This window comes from Anomalospiza imberbis, chromosome 2 (assembly GCF_031753505.1).
Source record: "Anomalospiza imberbis isolate Cuckoo-Finch-1a 21T00152 chromosome 2, ASM3175350v1, whole genome shotgun sequence".
Lineage (NCBI taxonomy): Eukaryota > Metazoa > Chordata > Aves > Passeriformes > Viduidae > Anomalospiza > Anomalospiza imberbis.
Genome location: NC_089682.1, coordinates 1,471,826 through 1,492,967, shown reverse-complemented (window position 1 = coordinate 1,492,967; position 21,142 = coordinate 1,471,826). Strand labels below are relative to the sequence as shown.

At 52.1% G+C, this 21,142-nt stretch overlaps 2 protein-coding genes across 10 annotated transcripts; both read right to left on the bottom strand.

The window, feature by feature from the left end:
• Positions 1–1,428: 1,428 nt before the first annotated feature.
• On the bottom strand, positions 1,429–8,350 carry SMIM11 (small integral membrane protein 11). Its single transcript, XM_068179502.1, has 4 exons — positions 8,307–8,350; positions 5,072–5,160; positions 3,136–3,315; positions 1,429–1,593 (listed from the first exon to the last, which is right to left on the bottom strand). The coding sequence occupies exons 2-3, from the start codon at positions 5,090–5,092 to the stop codon at positions 3,148–3,150; spliced, it is 189 nt and encodes a 62-aa protein (XP_068035603.1). The 5' UTR covers positions 5,093–5,160; positions 8,307–8,350; the 3' UTR covers positions 1,429–1,593; positions 3,136–3,147.
• On the bottom strand, positions 3,178–20,368 carry KCNE2 (potassium voltage-gated channel subfamily E regulatory subunit 2). 9 transcript variants are annotated; one of them, XM_068179500.1, is made up of 6 exons: positions 18,799–18,923; positions 13,541–13,706; positions 11,443–11,663; positions 8,307–8,368; positions 5,072–5,160; positions 3,264–3,315 (listed from the first exon to the last, which is right to left on the bottom strand). In XM_068179500.1, exons 3-5 carry the CDS (start codon positions 11,644–11,646, stop codon positions 5,094–5,096), a joined length of 333 nt encoding a protein of 110 aa, XP_068035601.1. In that variant the 5' UTR covers positions 11,647–11,663; positions 13,541–13,706; positions 18,799–18,923; the 3' UTR covers positions 3,264–3,315; positions 5,072–5,093. The 9 variants fall into 9 exon arrangements, with proteins under 9 accessions (XP_068035602.1, XP_068035601.1, XP_068035598.1 ...); XM_068179501.1 differs by lacking the exon at positions 5,072–5,160 and having other exon boundaries at positions 3,178–3,315; positions 18,799–18,953; XM_068179497.1 differs by lacking the exons at positions 3,264–3,315; positions 5,072–5,160; positions 8,307–8,368 and adding an exon at positions 13,343–13,457 and having other exon boundaries at positions 11,026–11,663; positions 18,799–19,016.
• Positions 20,369–21,142: the final 774 nt, after the last annotated feature.

Here is a 21,142-nt window from a genome sequence, read left to right as displayed (position 1 = left end):
ACAGAGCCAAGCCACTGGTGTTCCTGGGATTCCCTCAGGGAGGGTGGGCACCAGGCTGTTCTCACTGGCACCACAGGAATGGAATTCAATTCCCCCCAGTTCACCTTGGCATGCCCAGGTGAGTGCTGGGAACAGAGGGGAACTGCTGGATTCCCTGGGGTTCCGGGAATTCCTGGGCCTGGCAGGCCCGAGGCTGCTGGAGCAGGATATTTCTCCAGGATCCAGCAGGCTATTGCAGAGCAGGACATTTCTCTGTGCTGGGAATGGCTTTCTGCACTGCTTCTGTTCTCCAGTCTCCAAGGAGACAGCAGGAAAGGGAGATTTCAACATCCCTGCAGCTCCAGGGAGCTCCCTGAGCATCCCCTGTGCTCCCTGCTCAGGTGAGGGCTGGGCTCAGGGCTTCCCCAACTCCCCAGCCTTCTCTTCCCTCCTCTCCCCACTCCACTGGAAAAAACCTGCTTCTCCTTAACTCCCAGAAGGGTCTAGGAAGTGCTTTGGAATGGAAATGGGGATGTGAAGGTCCCTGAGGCACTGCCACACCTGAGCCTGCTGTGTTTCTGTATTTCTCTGCTGATGAACCTAAATCTGCTCTGGAGCCAGGCTGGGAGAGCTGGGAATATCCACAAGGAGAAGCTCCAGGGAGAGCTCAGAGACCCTGCCAGGGCCTGAAGGGGCTCCAGGAGAGCTGGAGAGGGGCTGGGGACAAGGCCTGGAGGGACAGGACACAGGGAATGGCTCCCAGTGCCAGAGGGCAGGGCTGGATGGGAGATTGGGAACTGGGAATTGTTCCCTGGCAGGGCGGGCAGGGGCTGGGATGGAATTCCCAGAGCAGCTGGGGCTGCCCCTGGATCCCTGGCAGTGCCCAAGGCCAGGCTGGACACTGGGGCTGGAGCAGCCTGGGACAGTGGGAGGTGTCCCTGCCATGGCAGGGTGGAACAAGGTGATTTTAGGTCTCTTCCATCCCAAACCGTTCCAGGATTCCATGCCCAAGTTCTCCAGGATTTGGTGCCACTGCAGAGGCAGGAACAGCTGCCCTGGTGCTGCTGAGCAGAGAACAGGGAACCAAAGAGATTTCTCAGGATAAACCTCCTGCCATGAAACTCCTTCTGTGATTTCCATGGACCCAAGGAAGTCCTGGATGCACCAAGTGCCTGGAAAAGTTGCTCTTCTGGGACTGTCCACCTGATTCCATGCAGGCCCCACAGCCTGACCTTGCAGGAAGAAGCTGCAAAAGCTGCACTGAGCCCTCTCCACGTCCTTCTGCCTCTCCATGAGCTTTGGAGCCTCTCAGGATGGATCCAGAGCATTTTTCTCCTCAATTTTTCCCTCCAGAGTGTTTTCCTCTTCCATCCCAGCCCCCTCCTCGCAGCTGGTCTTTCCCAAGTGCCTCCCCTGCAGCTCCAGTCCTTTGAGGAAGCAGCACCCAAGTTTATTTTTTAAACAAAGACATTTTTTTTATTACATAAATAGAGGCTCAGCTGCTTTGCTGTACATATAAAAACAGAAATTATTTAAGTGTCACTCTGAGGTTACCCATCCTTCTTTTCCAGGAAGGCTTCATCCTCCTGGGAAGGGAATCCAAGTGTCAGGAACCTGCAGGGAGGGGACAGAGGAGTGAGAACAGCAGGCACAGGAGGGAGAGCACAGGGGCACGTTTGGAGCTGTTCCCAGCTCCATGGAGGAATTCCTCCCTCTTAATCCCAGATTTTTGGAAGGACAGGGCCTCTGCTGGGCAGCTCTGGGGACTGGGAAGGGGATTTCTGTGAAATCAGAGAGGTTTTATTTCCAAGGGTGGTGTCGCCTGCTGGGCACTGAGGTTTTGTGTGATGATCCTGGTGCAGAAATCCCTGGAGCTGTGGGGTTTGCCAAACAGAATTCCCTGGGATAACACTGCACAGAATCCCAGAATCCCAGACTGCTTTGTGTTAGAGGGATCTCAAAGATCATCCCATCCACCCCTGCCATGGGCAGGGATACCTCCCACTATCCCAGGGTGCTCCAAGCCCTGTCCAACCTTTCCTTTTCCAGGGAAGTGGCCAAAATCTGCCCCAAAGCCAAGTCCTGAATCTGCTGGAATCAGGAGACTGAAAAACCCCTTTGGTTTTGTCGGTTTTGTTTTTTGTTTGGTGTTTTGGGTTTTTTTGTTTGTTTGTTTGTTTGTTTGGGGTTTTTTTGTGTATAAAAAGAAAAAACTTAATTCCCATGGTTATTCCCAGGGCCTCATTTCTTGGCACAATTCCCAATCCTTGGGAATAAAGGGAATAAAACAGTGACAGGGTGGAAATAAAATCTAGGAAAGATTTTAAGAACTGAGAAGTGTCTTTAGATGGAAGGGGATGACCTCAGAAAGGGAAATAAGATTTTATTTCAATAAAGAGCAACATGACATCAAACTCCAACTGAGCTTCCAAAGGGCAGGCAGGAATAGAATTCCCATTTTGCTGCAGAACAGGGAGAAGTGAAGGAAACTGCTCCAAAAATGACAAGCAAGGCAAGGAATAGAATCCAAGCACCAGGCAGGACTCATTCTGCTCATGGATTTGCTCCAAGAATGCAGGGATTGCTTCAACTTTGGAAACAGAGGGGAGGAGCTGGGGAATTTCAGAATGAAAATCCCAAATTTAGGGAATTTTGTGATGTTCATTTTGCTCTTTCAAGCAGAAAAATGTGCAGTTTCTCAGGGAGTTCTACATGGTGGATATTCCATGGCAGAACCTGTCCCTTTGGGAATTCCAGGAGTGGAATTTACCCTTTCCAGTAAACCACCCCCAATCTGTCAATAATTTCACTCATCTAGAAAGGCTGATTATTTTCTCTCTTTATTTTGTGACTTCAGGCCCAGAGCTCTGATTGCAGCACCTCGCCTGGCTGCTCCCCCGCAGTTATTCCCAATTTATGCCCCTCTTGGTGCATCAGGCACAAAATCCCAGGGAGATAAAAACAGAGAGGGAATACTGTGCTAAAACATCCTCAAACAGGACAGTGGTTCATGCAAGTCCCACAAAGAACTAGAGCAAATCCCCTGAAACATCCCAAATATTCCAAGAGCTCAGCTCTAATTGCACATTCCAAATCAACCCCACTGGGATTAACAAGGCCACTGTCCAAGCCCAGGAATTGGGATCAATTCCATACCTGAGGCACTCTTCACTCATCCTTCTTCTCTGCTTCTGCTTTCAGTTTCTCTTCACGTTCCCTCTTCAGTTTCTCCTCAATTTTCTTGCTCTGGTACATTTTGACTCCAGCAAAGGCCAAGCAAAGGATCAATGTTTTAGCTGCCAAAATGTACATCAGCAGTGGGAAGTTCTCCAGAGCCTGGAATGCCAAAGAATATGTTTAGGCACTTCTGGAACACTTGGGCAATTAAAGATGAATTTATTTGGATGTTCTGCATCTTCCATTCCAACAGAAACGCTCCTCTCTCTCTCCATGGTTTTTATTTCTGTGGGACTTAAATCAGGCAGAGCAACAAAGCCAAAGAAAAAATCCCCCTCCCTCAAGTCCTGAACTCCTTTTGCTCATTTTCCAGCATCTGGAGCTGAAAAAAGGGAAGAGCTGAGTATTTTAGGGAAATTGTGAAAGTGCAAATGCTGCTGAACAATCCTCACAAGTGATGGATCCCTGGGGATCAGCTTTCAGGTGGGATCCCCAAAAACACTCCAGGAAACCTTAATTTGTAGCAATTTTGTAATGAACCTGCTCAGATATGGAAGGTGTAGATAAATGCCTTTAAACTGGGAGAAAAGTAAAAAATCCAAGGATTGCTGTACCAGTTTTGAATGCCTGGAATTGCACAGAGTGTTTCAATGCTATAAAAACATGAACTTGGAGAGGAAAATCCAGTGGAAATGGGTGGTGGGCACTGAGCAGGCTCCCCAGGGATGGGGTGGGGTTGTTGGGGGGTCTTGGGCCAGGCCTTGGACTGGGTGATCCCTGCGGGTCCCTTCCCACCAGGACACTCCATGGTTCTGTGGTAACTGTGAACTTGGAATTCCCCCTGTTCCCTCAGGATCTCCCAAAGCTGTCAGGACAAATCAAAGCTCTGAATTTAGGCCAAGCCTTGTGTCCCTGCACCAGCAGGAGTCTGGAAAAACAACACCAGGCTCTGTCAATCTCCCCACAGTCAGAGAGGCAACACCTCTGAACCCACAGCTCTGCAACACCAGGGCAGGGGAGGCAGGGCTGGGGAAAAGTTTGATTTAATGTGCTCAAATTGTTAATTATAGAGTCATGGAATGGTCTGGATTGGAAGGGACTTCAAAGCTCATCCAGCTCCACAGGCAGGGACACCTCCCACTGCCCCAGGCTGCTCCCAGCCCCAGTGTCCAACCTGGCCTTGGGCACTGCCAGGGATCCAGGGGCAGCCACAGCTGCTCTGGGAATTCCATCCCAGCCCCTGCCCACCCTGCCAGGGAACAATTCCCAGTTCCCAATCTCCCATCCAGCCCTGCCCTCTGGCAGTGGGAGCCATTCCCTGTGTGCTGTCCCTGCATTCCCTGGAAATTGTCTCTCTCCAGGTTTCCTGGGGCTCCTCCAGGCCCTGCAAGGCCACACTGAGCTCAGCCCAAAGCTTCTCCTGTGCAGGTGAACAATCCCAGCTGTGCCAGCCTTTCCTGCCAGCAGAGCTGCTCCATCCCTCTGCTCATCCTGGAGCCTCCTCTGGGCTCTCTGCAGCAGCTCCATGCAGGAGGTACCTGCTCCAACACTGTGGTGCCTGACACAAGACCCTGCAGAGCTTTCATGGCCCCAAACCCCAAAAACACAGTGGAGAAATTCCCCTCCACTAACAAAAGCAGCTGAGGGAAGAGCAGCCAGAGAAAAACCTGGAAAGAGGAAAGGCAGGAGGAGCAGGGATGAGCAGAGCTCTGGTGAGCTCAGGTCTAACATGGGAGGACCCAACAGCAAATCCTGGGGCCAGCACATCTGCCAAGGAAGGACAGCAAGAAATCCCCTGTCCCTGAGAGTGTGGGGTTAAACAACCCTCCCCTGGGGAAGGAACCGTCAGTACCCACCCAACACAGCCCATGGAAAGACCAGCAGTCCCTGCTTTGGGAATGTGCCCCAGCCTCACCTTCCAGTTAAAGGCCACCATCTCAGCTGTGGGGTGCCCCAGCACTGGGGGGGTCACACTCCTGGAGGCACAGGGCAGGGCAGGAGCATCTTGGGGACAAGGAAAACAAAGCAGAATGAACTCTTGGAGAAATGGAAAACAAAGCAGAATGAACTCTTGGAGAAACAGATATTCAAAGAGAATTAGGCAAGCTGCTAATTAGCCCACCCTGCCCCTGGGAGGGCTCATCCCCAGTGACCTCCAGGGCCTTTCTGGGGCTGAGTGACAGGAGCAGGACCAGGCTTTGAGAGCCCAGAGCAGGTGCTGGGGCTGGAATTCCACACCCTGACAGCTGCCCCATGGAAACCACGGCTGCCTTTGGAAGCTGGAGCTGTGTGTGCTCCCCCTGCCTGGCTCTGCTGGGACCTGAGGGACACACAGGAGCTGCCCTGGGGGTTCTTTGAGGGTTTCCAAGCTCACCTGCTCTGTTTGGAGCTGAACATCTAATTAATCCTCTAATTTCTCAGTTCTGTGATTGATTAATTTAATTCTCCACACTAACAGTTTATAAATATAGAGGTTAGCAAAGCAAGCACTCCCTGGAGCCCTGAGTGGTCACCAACCATTCCAGAGCTGAATTCCTGGGATGAAAAGCCTGCAGCACACTCAGCACTGCCCTGGGCTCTCTGCTCAGCTGCTGGAATCCAAATTAACCCCTGGAGGCCTTTCCTGTCTCTGGAACAAGAGTGGAAAAGCAGAAGAGAACACTCCAGCACCGTGAAAAGCTGGGCTGAGTAAATCAGCACCACACCAGAGAGCAGCTGCTGAGCTCTCTGTAGAAATTAAACGTTCTTGCAGCTCCTGTCCTGCTCAGTTTCTGGGTAGATTTCCTAATTTCTCCAGCCAGAGCATCCTCTTCTCTCCTTTCCCCTCTCACCCTGCAGAGACCCCTCTGGAAACATTCCCACTCCTCCAGAGTGACCAAGACCCAGCTGTACCAAAGCCCTGGAGTGGCAGCCACCACCAAATTCCTGTTCCTCAGCCACTGTTTCTGTGCTCATCCTGACTGTGCAGCTCCTTCTCCTGCTGAGAAAATGTCAGGGAGGTTGTGAACAGAGTCAGTGTTGTTACACCTCCAAGAAAATGTATTTTTACTTCACGGAATCATGGAATGGTTTGGGCTGGAAGGACCTTGGAGATCATCCCATGCCAGGGCAGGGACACCTCCCACTGTGCCAGGCTGCTCCAGCCCCAGTGTCCAGCCTGGCCTTGGCCACTGCCAGGGATCCAGAGGCAGCCCCAGCTGCTCTGGGAATTCCATCCCAGCCCCTGCCCACCCTGCCAGGGAACAATTCCCAATTCCCAATCTCCCACCCAGCCCTGCCCTCTGGCAGTGGGAGCCATTCCCTGTGTCCTGTCCCTCCAGGCCTTGTCCAAAGTCTCTTTCCATGTTTTTTGTAATCCCGGAATGTTTCCCAGAGCTGACACCTGTGATGCTCTGTCCCCACAGTGCAGTTGGGACTGAGTGGGAATGTCACTGCTCCCTCCAGGCCGGGTTCCCACTTCCCACCAGCCTCCATGGCCAAGCACTTCTCCCCATTTCATGTCTTGGCTTTTCCAGCCTCCACCTGATCCCAGCCCTTATGAAATCCAGTGGAAACCTCAGGATTGAAAAAAGCAGGTGAAGCTGCAGCACAGGGCAGGGAGAACAGTGGGAAGAGGGTAGGACGTGGGGAAAGGGGAAGCCCAGAGCAGCTGTGGCTGCCCCTGGATCCCTGGCAGTGCCCAAGGTCAGGTTGGACACTGGGGCTTGGAGCAGCCTGGGACAGTGGGAGGTCCCTGACCTTGGAGTCTGGATGGGCTTTTAAATCCCTTCCAATCCAAACCATTCCAGGATTCTAGGATTCCCTTCACACTTAAAAAACACCACTTATGAGCACTGAGGTCATCAGTGCAAGAGCAAAAAGCTCCAACACTGCTTTTTTCAAGGCTGGGATATCTTAAATCAACAGCTGGAATTGTGTGTTTGCCTTTCCTGAGGAGATAAGGCACAGATAAGGAGCAGGGAACACATCCACAGGCAGGCATTGTTCCCTCCCCAGGAAAATGCAGGCAAACACAGGGCCTGGGCCCCACACAAGGGCACTGCTCCCTCCCCTCACCTGCCAGGAGCTCCTGCTCCTTGTGTGCAGCCACGTGAGGAGGGACAGGAGCACCAGGCTCTGCCACACATTCCCTGACAGATGCTCCAGGAGCTGGGATAAAACAGCACCAGGCTGACAGGGATCCTCAGGCACTGCCAGGTCCCCTCTGGAGTTTTATTCCTTTACAAATGGGAGGTGCTCATGAGCAGAGCCATGCCACAGTGGCTGCCCCACTCCCAGGCCAGGTTGGATGGGGCTTGGAGCACCCTGGGACAGTGGAAGGTGTCCCTGCCCATGGCACTGGATTGGCTTTAAGGTCCCTCCCAACCCAAATCATGCTGGGATTTTGGGATTCTGGGCTGTGTGTGCAGCTTTGCCCCAGGGAATTCTGTCTGGGGAAGCAGATCAGACTCCTGCAGATGGGAAAGAGGAGAGGGTCTGGCCAGATCCTCACCTCAGGGCTGTGGCAGCAATTCCCTGTGAACCCCAAATCCTCGGGGATCCTCTGCAGGCACACTCCAGAGGGTTGCGTCCCTCAGGGAGAGCTGCACCACATCCCAGAGCTTGGGATTAGCCCTGATTCCAGCCCCAGGATCTCTGCCCAGCTCTGCCTTGTGCGACACAGCCCCACAGCTGGGCCCAGGCACGTGGGAGGCCTGTGGTGGAGCAGGGAGCTGAATGCCAGCCCTGGATTGCAGCTCCAGCCCTCCCCAGGAACCACAGCCCAGCCCAGGCTCTCAGGGCATTGTCTGCAGAGCACGGACAGCCCGAGGCACCACAGAACATCTAAAGATCTCCATCATTCCCACAAAACGGGGCTGGAGATATTCCTTTGGGGGTTGCTGAACAACTGCAGCCACGAGGCCTTGGAAAGCACCAGCTACTGAGTTATCTGAGTGCACTTAAATGTGACATTTCTGAGCTAGAAAAGGGGTGTCACTCGCCAAGGCCAGCCTGGACGGGGCTCTGAGCAGCCTGGAAGGTGTCCCTGCTCATGGCAGGGCTTGGAATGAGATGATCTTTAAGGTCCTTTCCAACCCAAACCTGATTCTGATTTTGGATCAACTCAAGCGACATCAAAACAATTTATAAAAACATCAAGATCTTCGTACCTGATGAAGCAGAAATTAAAATATGCGTGATTCCTCTGGCAGCTCCTCACGTGCTCCAAACTCTGGAAAACAGGAACACAGCAGATGGGATGTTTCATTCACATTGGTTGGATTAAAATCAAACCAAACCCAGAAATGCCAAGGGCACATCAGACTGTTCCACCATGGCATCACCAGGGATCACAAAGATGATCCCAAAACTTAAGGCGCTCTGCTCTGGAAACAGGCTGGGAGAACTGGGATTGTCCAGCCTGGAGAAAGGACAATTCCAGGGAGACCTTAGAACCCCTTCCAGTGCTAAACAGCAGGGAGAGGGATTTTTTCTATGGGCAGAGAGTGCCAAGTCAAGGAGCAATGGTTTTAGACTGCCAGAGGGCAGGGCTGGATGGGATATTGGGAATTAGGAACTGTCCCCCGGCAGGGTGGGCAGGCCCTGGCACAGGGTGCCCAGAGCAGCTGGGGCTGCCCCTGGATCCCAGCCCAGCTCTGTCCTGGGCTGGAGCAGGAGGAAGGGACTGGGGAACAAGGAGGGAGGGTGGAAAGCAAGAAAAGCAGGGGGTGGAGAGCAAGGAAAGGGGATGCAGAGCAAGGAAGGGGGGCTGAAGAGAAAGGAGGGGGTACTGGAGAACAAGGAATGGGGGCTGGAGAACAAGAAATGGGGGCTGGATAGTGAGGAGAGAATAAGGAAGGGGGGCTGAAAGGAAAGGAGGGGAGTGGAGAACAAGAATGGAGGGCCTGGAGAGGAAGGAAGGCAATGGAGAACTAGGAAAGGGGGCTGGTGAACAAGGAAGGAAAGGTGGATATCAAGTAAGGGAGCTGGAGAGCAAGGAAGAGACTGGAGAACAGCGGGTGGGGGGACTGCAGAGCAAGGGCGGCTGGAGAGCAGAGAGGGGGCTGGAGATGGAGGAAAGCGGGGTGAGCAACGCGGAAGCGACTGGCGAGAGGGAAGGGGGGTGGAGAGAAAGGACGAGGCCTGGAGAGCAAGGAGAGGGGGTAGAGAAGGGGCAGGGCAGGCAGGGCAGGCAGCGGGCCCGGCCCGGGAGAGCGGCCGAGGCTGCGGGGAGCGGAGCGCTCGGGGCCGGCGGCGATGCGGGCCGGGGGCCGCCGGAGCCCCGCGGGGCCCTGAGGGGAAGGAAGCAAGCGAGCAAGGAAGGAAGGAAGGAAGGAAGGAAAGGGCCCGGGCCGGTCCTACCTCCGGGCGGCCATGGCGGGCGGGGGCGGCGCTCCCTCACGGAGCTCCCGGCAGCGGCAGCGCCGGGCCCGGCTGGGGCCGCTCCGCCCGCTCGGCTGCGGCGCTGGGGCTGCGAGTGCTCTGCTTTTCTCCCCCGGAATTACCCGTTCTGCCCTAAAGCAGCTCCCGCAAGGACCGCGGCGAGGTCCCAGAGACCCCCGTGCCCAGCTGGGGATCAGGAGAGGGATTGGGATTGTGTCCCTGTGCCCCCAGAGGTGAGAGCCCACCTGCAGAGCTGCCCCAGCCCTGTCCCAGCCCAGGGAGGAGCTGGAGCTGCTGCAGAGAGCCCAGAGGAGGCTCCAGGATGAGCAGAGGGATGGAGCAGCTCTGCTGGCAGGAAAGGCTGGCACAGCTGGCATTGTTCACCTGCACAGGAGAAGCTTTGGGCTGAGCTCAGTGTGGCCTTGCAGGGCCTGGAGGAGCCCCAGGAAACCTGGAGAGAGACAATTTCCAGGGAATGCAGGGACAGGACACAGGGAAGGGCCTCAAAACTGAAAAATTACAGGTTCAGATCATGTATTAGGAAGAATTTCCTCCCTGGGAGGGTGCTGAGGCCCTGGCACAGGGTGGGCAGAGCAGCTGGGGCTGCCCCTGGATCCCTGGCAGTGCCCAAGGCCAGGCTGGACACTGGGGCTGGAGCAGCCTGGGACAGTGGGAGGTGTCCAGGTCGCTCCAAACCCTGTCCAGCCTGGCATTAAACATTTCCAGAAATGGGGATTCCACATCCTCTCTGGACAGCCTGCATCAGGGCCTCACCACCCTCATACTAATTAATTTCTTCCTAATATCTGACATAAACCTGCCCTCCTTCAACTTAAGGCCATTTCCCTTTGTCCTATCAATACATTACTATGTGAGAAGTCCCTCTCCAGCTCTCCTGGAGCCCCTTCAGGCCCTGGCAGGGGCTCTGAGCTCTCCCTGGAACCTTCTCCTCTCCAGGTGAGCACCCCCAGCTCTCCCAGCCTGGCTCAGAGCAGAGGTGCTCTGTGAAATAGCTCCGTGGCCTCCTCTGGACTCTCCAGCAGCTCCACCTTTTTCTGGTGTTGATCTGGAGGCAGCTCTGCAGGTGGGCTCTCACACGAGCAGAGTGGAAGACAGTCCCTTCCTTCAGCCTGCTGGTTGTGCTTCTTTTGCACCTCCAGCACTTCTGGAGCATGATGGGATCAGCTCAAATCTCAAGACCTGTGTCCAGGACAAGCCAAAGGCTCCCAAAGAAAAGAAGCCCTTTGTTATTTATTATTTAACACAAGCAAAAATAGGAATCAGATCACTAAAAAGGAGTTGGGAGTGAGTGTGTGCAGGTATCAGGTCCCTCCTGTGATTCATTCCCTAATTGCTTCTTCAATCAATCCATGGAAATTTCACTGGCCATTTTGGATTTAAGTCACACAGTTTGGATGTAAGTGGGCACTTTTGACCACTAATTCACAGTTATTCAGAGGTGGGAACATCCAGATCTGCTTGTGGATTTAAAAAATGGTCAAATAATCAAGTTATCCTTGTCTTGGCTTTATTTTCCCAAAGGACAGACTATCAAAGGGAAGCACAATCACAGATTTCTCTTGGACTTTCCCGAGATCCTCACGGGGACGATCACACTGATTTCCTCAGGACTCCATTATCCATCGACCTGTGTGTAAATTTTATCAACACTTCCACAGCTCTTTGGACTTCCAGCCAGTTCCCTCTGTGTGACTCCCTGAATCCCTCACTGCTGGCGTTCCCAGCAAGTCAAGGTGACTCCGGGCTTGTTTTATCCCTTGCCCCCAGGTTTTCATGGATCACACACTTGAGATCTTCTGGGTTCAGAACCTGGTTTTTGTACTTCTCCCCCCAGTCCTCCACGATGTACTGGTGATAGGGATCGTTGGAGTGCTCCCTCCTCTTGGATTTCACAGTGCTCACCAGGATGGCCACGATGATGAAGGAGAACATCCCAATCATCACCATCAGGTACAGGATGACGTAGTCAAAGTTTTCAGCAGCCACCTCAGCCTGCAGTTTATTTGCTGCTTCTGTCATGTTCCTCCTCCAGCTGTTCATGTAATTGAGGAAGGTTTCCTTGAAAATATCTTCCACTGCCCAAGTGAAGTTTTGCAGCTTGGCCATCCTTGCTAATTATGCTGCTAAAGACAAGAAAATATTATTTTTAATCAGATGTCTGTATTAAAAGAGTTGGTTTGGAGTATTTCGTCAGTGTTATGTCAATTATCTAGTAGCAGTCACCTTCTGACACTTGAAGGTGCAGCTTTAGCTCAGCTGAGAATCCACATCTCTGGGTGGTTCAGTATGTTCAGAGACCCAAGAAGGTTCTACTCAAGAATCCTGGAACGGTTTGGGCTGGAAGGGACCTTAAAATCACCCAGTGCCAGCCCTGCCATGGCAGGGACACCTCCCACTGTCCCAGGCTGCTCCAGCCCCAGTGTCCAACCTGGCCTTGGGCACTGCCAGGGATCCAGGGGCAGCCCCAGCTGCTCTGGGAATTCCATCCCAGCCCCTGCCCACCCTGCCAGGGAACAATTCCCAATTCCCAATCTCCCATCCAGCCCTGCCCTCTGGCAGTGGCAGCCATTCCCTGGGTCCTGTCCCTGCATCCCCTGGAAATTGTCTCTCTCCAGGTTTCCTGGGGCTCCTCCAGGCCCTGCAAGGCCACACTGAGCTCAGCCCAAAGCTTCTCCTGTGCAGGTGAACAATGCCAGCTGTGCCAGCCTTTCCTGCCAGCAGAGCTGCTCCGTCCCTCTGCTCATCCTGGAGCCTCCTCAGGTCCCTTTGCTCTGTGGGACACTTTGGTGAAGGCCCCCATGGCCCTGTCACAGGGTCTGTGGCACTTTCCCTTCCCTACAGAGGTGAATCTCCAAGGGGAGAAGGATTGCTCCTGAGGAGAAGACAAAGACATGGGAGGGATATGGAGGCTGAGACTCCATCCCTGGAGTGGCCTCAGGGACCGTTTGGGACAGTCCCCAAAGGGGAATAGACACTGCCTGGTACTGCAAAGCCGTGTTTGATCCCATTTATCCCAAAATTCAGACCCCAGTGCTGCTCGGACCCCATGAACCAGGTGTGTGTCCCAAAGGAGGAAAATCCCCCTCTGGCATTCCTTCCCACACAGATCCCATTCCCACCCAATCCCATTCCCACCAGATCCCATTCACACCCAAAACTTATTCCCACCAGCGCCTGTTCCCACCCAATCCCGTTCCCACCCAATCCCCTTCCCACCCGATCCCAATCTCACCAGATCCTATTCTCACCAGCTCCCATTCTCACACAGATCCCATTCCCATCCGATCCCATTCCCATTCCCACATAGATCCCATTCCCACCTGATCCCATTCCCACCAGATCCCATTCCCACACAGATCCCAACAGATCCCATTCCCACTCAGGCTGTCCCACTTTAATGTGGGCAATTCCTCCAGCTCTCCAAGCCAACCAAGCCCTAAAACCTGTGGGAATCTTCCCCCAAAAGCCCTTTGTTCCCAGTCCAATCCTCAAGAATGAGGAGCTGGCTGCGTGCAAGGGGAAGAGGCAGTGAATTTTCATTGCTAATAAAAAATTTGGCATGTCTTTCAATTCAGGAATTCAGGAATTCAGCCTTGTGTGCACACAAGGATTCAGGTACATGTGCAGTTGGATCCCTCTGCAGTTAGTTCCTCACACATGCTCAAATATAGGTGATAAAGGAAATTAATGAAACCAAATGAGAAAATATAAATACAAACGACCTTTACTGTCTGTAAAACCTGCTTTTTCCTTGATTTGCTATCATTTTTCGAGAGGAAATAGATTTGTAAAAGCATCTTACCTTTGCTGTGTCCTTCCCTGAGGAGATTCAGAACACTCAGGATTTTCCAACTCCACTGGATAATGGGATGAAACTCCCCAAAAGAGCAGGGATGTTTTAAGGAGCCTGCACAAGGCTGGGAGCAGTTGCCTGTGAAATAAGTGCCTTGCACTGCACGCCTTATGTTTATATTAAATTAAAAGCTGAATCTAATCTCACCTGGAAAGTCAAATATTGGCTGACAGCTTGCATCAGTCATTCTGTCGGATCTGGGATTGAGCCTTTGTGCTGATTGCTGCAAGTTTAGATATTGGAAAAGAGCTTTCCAGGGGATAAACAGGGGTGCAGCTCCACTTCTGGTGAGCCAGAAGAGTAAAGATGAGCTCTGTAAAATAATAATAATAATAATAATAATAATAATAATAATAATAATTAGAGAATTCTTGGCTGTGAGGGCGGGCAGGCCCTGGCACAGGTGACCAGAGCAGCTGTGGCTGCCCCTGGATTCCTGGCAGTGCCCAAGGCTAGGATGGGGCTTGGAACAACCTGGGACAGTGGAATGGGATGATCTTTAAGGTCCCTTCCAACCTGAATCATTCCATGCTTCTGTGAATAAACCAGTAGCACCAGCAGTGATAAGAACAATCATTTCCTTTGCTGACCTGGGCACAAGAGGTGAGTGCTGAGCAGTCAGGCTGCTCAACACCCAAAGTTTGACCTTTCCTTTCCTTTCCTTTCCTTTCCTTTCCTTTCCTTTCCTTTCCTTTCCTTTCCTTTCCTTTCCTTTCCTTTCCTTTCCTTTCCTTTCCTTTCCTTTCCTTTCCTTTCCTTTCCTTTCCTTTCCTTTCCTTCCCTTCCCTTCCCTTCCCTTCCCTTCCCTTCCCTTCCCTTCCCTTCCCTTCCCTTCCCTTCCCTTCCCTTCCCTTCCCTTCCCTTCCCTTCCCTTCCCTTCCCTTCCCTTCCCTTCCCTTCCCTTCCCTTCCTTCCCTTCCCTTCCCTTCCCTTCCCTTCCCTTCCCTTCCCTTCCCTTCCCTTCCCTTCCCTTCCCTTCCCTTCCCTTCCCTTCCCTTCCCTTCCCTTCCCTTCCCTTCCCTTCCCTTCCCTTCCCTTCCCTTCCCTTCCCTTCCCTTCCCTTCCCTTCCCTTCCCTTCCCTTCCCTTCCCCCTTTCCCTTCCCCCTTTTCCTTTTCCCATTTTCTCTCCTTTTCTCCCCTCAGGATCAGGTGAGCACCACTTCCATGCCCTTGCTGCAGAAGTAGATCCTCGGAGCTCTGCTCTGTGGCCACCTCACTCATGACCTGGAGCAGGAAAAGACAAAAACTTCCTTAGAAACCCCCAGAAAACCAGACCAAAAGAGGAAAAAAAAAAAAAAAAAAAAAAAAAAAAGAAAAGGAGAATGAGTGAGTGTTGGCTTTCTTTCTGGCAACCAGCAAATGCTGACTCCTCTGAGAGGCTCTGAGACACCTGAGGAGTTTGCTCAGGGAAATGAGACCATGTTAGCAGCATCAGCAGTGGCTCCTGCTCTGGTGGAGACATCCAAGGAGGGGGATCATGGTGGGATTGAGGTGCAAAATGCCCCCCCCCAAGCACTTGGGCTGGGACTAAAAAAAACACATTTTCATTTTACAGCCAGTCCTGCCTAAGAAATGTCACCTTTGAGGGACAGGAAGGCAGCGTGGGGCGATCCCAAATCCACAGCACACCCCAGAGAGGGAGATTTGCTCCTGGTGTGGAAAAGTGCCGATCCCTGAGGAAACCCTGCTGCTCCCACCATTGTCATGGTTACTGCTCTCCTTGCTCCTGGAGATGTTCTGAGCAGGAAACCTCCCAGCACAGGGATGAGCTGCTGGCAGCTGTTCCTCCTGATCCCACACTTTTCCTGGCAGGTTCCCGTGGCTTTGCCCCCAGAGAGCTTCTGTGTGCTCTGAGGAACCCCAGAGGCACCTCCCTGTGCTGTGCACAGACATTCCCTGGCTGCTCCCAGCTGGATGAAGTCACTTGGAACTCTTTTGTCTGGCTATGGAGACGAGAAAGGAGCCTGGAAGTTCCCAAGTTCAGGAATAACTGCTAACAATGTGCAATTTATCCCTTCCTCAACCCCTCTCTTCTACCAGCTGTTTCTGAAACCAGAGTCCCTGAATAATCCCAGTCCCAGTGTCCCCCTGAAGGTCACTTAGCTCAGGGTTTGCTGAGTCTGGAGAGCAGTGAGGTGGTCAACGACAGACAGGGTGGGAATGATTAAACAGGAGGAGGAGCAGACAAATGTCTTGGGCAGGAAAAGTGGAAACCTTAATATTAGACTGGAATGGAGACTAATGCCAAGCAAAATGCTCCTGATCTCAGGGAATAATAATAATGGAATATCCTGAGTGAGAAGGGATCCCCCAGTGCCAGCCCTGCCCTGCCCAGACCCCCCCAACAACCCCACCCTGGGCATCCCTGGCAGCGCTGTCCAAAGGCTGCTGGAGCTCTGGCAGCCTCGGGGCAGTGCCCATTCCCTGGGGAGCCTGGGACCTAAATCCCTCCTGGGCCAGCTCCAGCTGTTTCCTGGAAAAAATACAAAAGTACTCCAGCCCATGTGTTGCAGGGCTGATTGAGAGGGATTTAAACTAAGTTTGAAGGGGGAAGGGGGTGAAACCAGGCTCTCCAGAGATGAGTTGAAAACCAAGTCTTATTTGGCCATTATCGTGTGATTAACGTATTTCTCAAAAGTCTGTATGTGGTCTAAATTGGTATCACACTAGGCAAGTCCATCAAAATTGATTTAAGGACAACTAATTTTGCTTCTAGTGCAATCACCAGCCTTTTATTTTCTTTTAACTTGTTTTGGGACACTGTATTTACAAAATATGACAGAACTGAATACATACAGGCTAAAATAAATAAAAGAAAGCTGTCCCTGTCCCATGATTTGGAGGCCTTTTCCCACCTAACTGATCCTGTGATTCTTCTGAATAGCACAGGATTGTTATTAATGACGATCTCCCCCAGACATTTCCCTTCAGAGGAGCTCTCAGTGCACTTGATCCCTTTTCCACCCAAATATTCCATTGTTTCCCTGCATCATCTGCAAGAAACAAACTTTGCACTTTGGATGCCTTGCCCTGTCCAGGCTGGGTTTTCTTTTTAACTGAGGAAACCCTTTGGAATCGCTTCTTTCTTGTGGAACAGTTCTTCCATCTTTTGGGGTCTCTGACTGCTGAGTGGGTCAGCCCTTGGGGTACTTTGGTTTCCTGAGAGACCCTGAGGCTTCATTTAGTGTTTGATCACCTGTTGTGACCCTTTGGGTTTGTCTGACCCCATCTTTTCCCACAGGACCACAGACCAGCTGATCTGCTGCAGTGCTGGCTGTGTCCAGAGGGATCCTGACAGGCTGCCCCAAAATATCCATATCTGCCCAAAACCTGTCTAAATATTCCAATAACTCCACGGCTGAAGGTCAGAGAGCACATCAGGATGCACTGTCCTGAATTCCTGCTGGAGAGGGACACCTGGAATGGTCCTTTGTGGCTGAAGCAAAACCCCAGAGTCACAGAAACCCAGAATCACCAAGAGACTTCCATGGTCATCCAGCATCACCCCAAACCCTGTCCCCAGGGCCACATCAGACTCCTCCTGAACCCTCCCAGGGACTCCAAACTTCCCTGGGCAGCTCATCCCGAGGCCTGACCACTCTGTGAGGGGAAAATTGTTTGTAATCCCTAATCTGATCCTCCCCTGGTGCAATTTGAGGCCATTTCCTCTCATCCTTTCCCTTAGTGTGGGAATCTGAAATGCAAGGAACTTTCAGAACGAAATTAAAGTAAAAGTGTTTATAAAAGTAAACAGATTAAAATACAATACTATAAGTTTATGTGTCATAACATAATTAACTAAAAAAGCTTACACTGTAATATGTCTAGAAGACAAAACATTTAAAGATTAAGTAAAAAAATATAAATGTCCTTATGAACAGTGTTTTATTAATCAATAACTCCTTAAAAAGTCTTATAACTAAAAGTCTTATAACCTTCTAAACCATATTATAACAATGTAAGCCATATTAGAACAATGTCACCCTTCCTACCTATGTAAAAATAAAAAAAAAAATAAACCACCTCATCAGAACCAACTCAAAAATCCCATCTCTAACTTATTCAAAACTCCCCAAAAATAAATTATCACACTCAGGACATAGCAGAAAAGAACTGGCTGCACCCTCCTGTCCGGGAGGGGTGGAGAGCAAGGAGGTCCTGCCAAGGAAAGCTGTGCTGCCTCAGCCCAGCTGCAGGGATGGAGAAATCCGAGGCAGGAGGAGGCTGCAGTGCCCAGCCTTGTTGCTATGGTTTTGTGTGGTGCGGTTGCAAAAGCTTCAGGGGATTAAATGAGGGAGTTGGCTGCACAGAGCCTTGAACTGGAAAAGCAAACACGGATATTTCTGGCTGGGAAGAGCAGATGTGACACCTGAAATGCTCTTCAGGTGCATTTCATTCAGGTGTGTGTGTCCCTCAGAGGGGAAGAGAAACTTGAGGTGCCCACACTGATCCCTCTGAAATACTGGGGGGTTCCCCATTCTTTCAGCTGTAATGAAAATATTGGTGCTGTAATGAAAATATTGGTGCTGCAGCTGAACTGCACCAAACAGTGGGGACCCATGGGCAACATCTGCTCAAAACATCATGGAAGGCAAAGTAAATGACTGACAGCAGCAATGGCTTGAGGTTTTTGGGGGTTTTGGTTTGTTGAATTGCTTGGTTGGTTGGTTTGGAGTTTTTTTTCCAATGGTTTGGGTTGGAAGGGATCTTGAAGATCATCCAGTGCCACCCTGCCATGGCAGGGACACCTCCCACTGTCCCAGGCTGCTCCAGCCCCAGTGTCCAGCCTGGCCTTGGGCACTGCCAGGGATCCAGGGGCAGCCCCAGCTGCTCTGGGAATTCCATCCCAGCCCCTGCCCACCCTGCCAGGGAACAATTCCCAATTCCCAATCTCCCACCCAGCCCTGCCCTCTGGCAGTGGGAGCCATTCCCTGTGTCCTGTCCCTCCAGGCATTGTCCCCAGTCCCTCTCCAGCTCTCCTGGAGCCCCTTCAGGCCCTGGCAGGGGCTCTGAGCTAGATGAGAAGTACAAATGTCACCGAGGACAGTCACACTGCGAGGTGCTGTCTGTCCCCACCTCCCCGCTGCTTCCATGGAGTAGAAAACCTGAATCCAGAGCTCCTCTGCCATCAGTGGCTGGAACCAGCAGCGCTGGTGCTGTGGCAGCCCCACTGTCCCTCATGTCCCTCATGTCCCTCGTCCAGGCTGCGAGCTGGGCCCTCTGCTCTGATCTTTACACACCTGAAAGCCACTGAGTCCTGGAAATAAAAGTGGGTCTTAATCCATCACATTCAAATGTTGGTGTTTTTTTTTGTTTTGTTTTGTTTTTGGTGGTTTTTGGTTTTTTTTTTTGTTTTTTTTTTTTTTTTTTTTTGTGTCCTGGCATTTGCTCGGATAAACACAACCTGTGGAGCTGAAGCCTCACTGAAGAATCACGTTGGGCCCTCACAGGAGAGACCTGGAGGAGCTGGAGCATATCCAGGGCAGGGAACGGAGCTGGGAAGGGGCTGGAGAATTCCTGAGGGAGCTGGGAAGGGGCTGGAGAATTCCTGAGGGAGCTGGGAAGGGGCTGAGCCTGGAGCAAAGGAGGCTCAGGGGGGACCTTGTGGCTCTGCACAGCTCCTGCCAGGAGGGGACAGCCGGGGGGTCGGGCTGTGCTGCCAGGGAACAGGGACAGGAGGAGAGGGAACGGCCTCAGGCTGGGCCAGGGCAGGCTCAGCTTGGCCAGCAGCAGGAATTTCCCCATGGAAAGGCTGCTCAGGCCTTGCCAGGGGCTGCCCAGAAGAGGGATCCCTGGAGGGATTTCAAAGCCATGTAGGTGTGGCTCTTTGGAACATGGGTTTGGGATGGATGTCGTGCTGCTGTTACAGGCTGGACTCCATGATCTTACGGGTCTTTTCCAACCTAAACCATTCTGTGATTCCAGGTTCTCTTCACTTCCACACAAGACTCCAGAGACAGGCGAGTGAGGCTGCAGATGGTACCAGAGGGCCAAAGTTCGTGGTTTGGCCTCAAGGATAGCTGAGGTTTTATTTGGGATTGCAGTAGGAAACAGTTCCCAGAAGCTGCAGCCCAGGTGTGCAGTGGTCACAGTCATCCCGTCCCACCTGCCACTTGTCACAACAACCCCTCCAGAGCCTGGGGTTTCCAGGGAATGGAAACTGGGAGAGGCAACCCTGCTGAATCCCCATTTTCCTGCCAAGTCCTGTCCTCCTGAAGCAGAGGGAGGCAGAGCAGCAGTTGCAGCACCAATCCCTGGGTTTGGCAGGAGAGCAGGGCCCTGCCAGAGGCCACTGATTGCCACAGCTCCCGTGGGCAGGGACAGTGTCTGACAGGGCTGAACTCCCACAGCAGCACTCCTGCTTTCCAGTCTCATTCCTTCTCCTTTCATCTCCTCATCACAGTGGCCTGGAAGCCAGATCCAAGTCCTGAATCTCCTGATTCACCTTATCCCCTTCTCCCTTCACACTGCTAAGCTGTGGGACCTTCGTGCCATGGGACACTGGAGGTGCAAACATTCCAAAAGGAGTTGATTCACAGAGGGGAAATGCATCCAGAGGGTTTGGGTAAAAGGACATAGTGTCCAGTCCCAGCAGAGGATTAGTCTGGGGAGGTGTGACCACATGCCTGCCCCACTTGTGTGTCCTTCCTTAATCCCTCAGGTTTCTCCATCCCCTCGATGGATTTCTTCACCTAAAACCTCCCCACCCTGTCTGGGAAAGAGAGGGAGAGGCAGCAAAGAGGAGGGTGGGAAAAGGGAAAAAATGCAGGCGGGGGACAAGCTGTCCATGGGAAGCAGAGGAGACCAAGGAATGATGCAAAGGTCACCTGGATGCTCCTCTCAGGCCTTCCCTTCTGGGGCAAAGGTGCTGGGATTTCATGGAGCTTCGGATGGGACAAGGGGAATAAAAAGGGGAGGTCAGGAGAGCAGCCAGAGCCTTTCTAGAAGGTTCTTCAGGGCTCAGAAGAGAAACCACAACCAGGAGGGACATCCTCATGTTGGTGTATTCCATGGATGTTGGTGCATTCCATGGACATTGGTGTATTCCATGGATGCTGTTCCATGGATGCCGGTGTATTCCATGGATACTGGGTGTATTCCATAGATGTTGGTGCATTCCATGGATGTTGGTGCATTCCATGGACATTGGTGCATTCCATAGATGTTGGTGCATTCCATGGACACTGGTGTATTCCATGGATGTTGGTGTATTCCTCGGACATTGGTGCATTCCATGCATGTTGGTGTATTCCATAGATGTTGGTGTATTCCATGGACATTGGTGTATTCCATGGACATTGGTGCATTCTATGGATGTTGGTGTATTCCATGGACATTGATTAATTCCATGGACATTGGTGTATTCCATGGACAGATGTTGATGTATTCCATGGACGTTGGTGTATTCCGTGGATGCTGGTGTACTCCATGGACATTGGTGTATTCCATGGACATTGGTGCATTCCATGGACATTGGTGCATTCCATGGATGCTGGTTTATTCCATGGACATTGGTGTATTCCGTGGATGTTCAGAGTGGGTTTGATGGCAGCTGCGAGGCGGATCAGGATGGAGGTGCAGGGATAATTGGGCTGGCTTTGGTTCCAGCCCCACCAGCACAGATCAAAACCAAACTGGTTCTGCTCTCCCGGCTCAAGTGAAGCCCATGGAATTCCATGGGGAAGTGGGATGGAACAGCCCCTGGAGAGCCTGAACTGGAGCCACATTCCCATCAAGACCTACTTTCA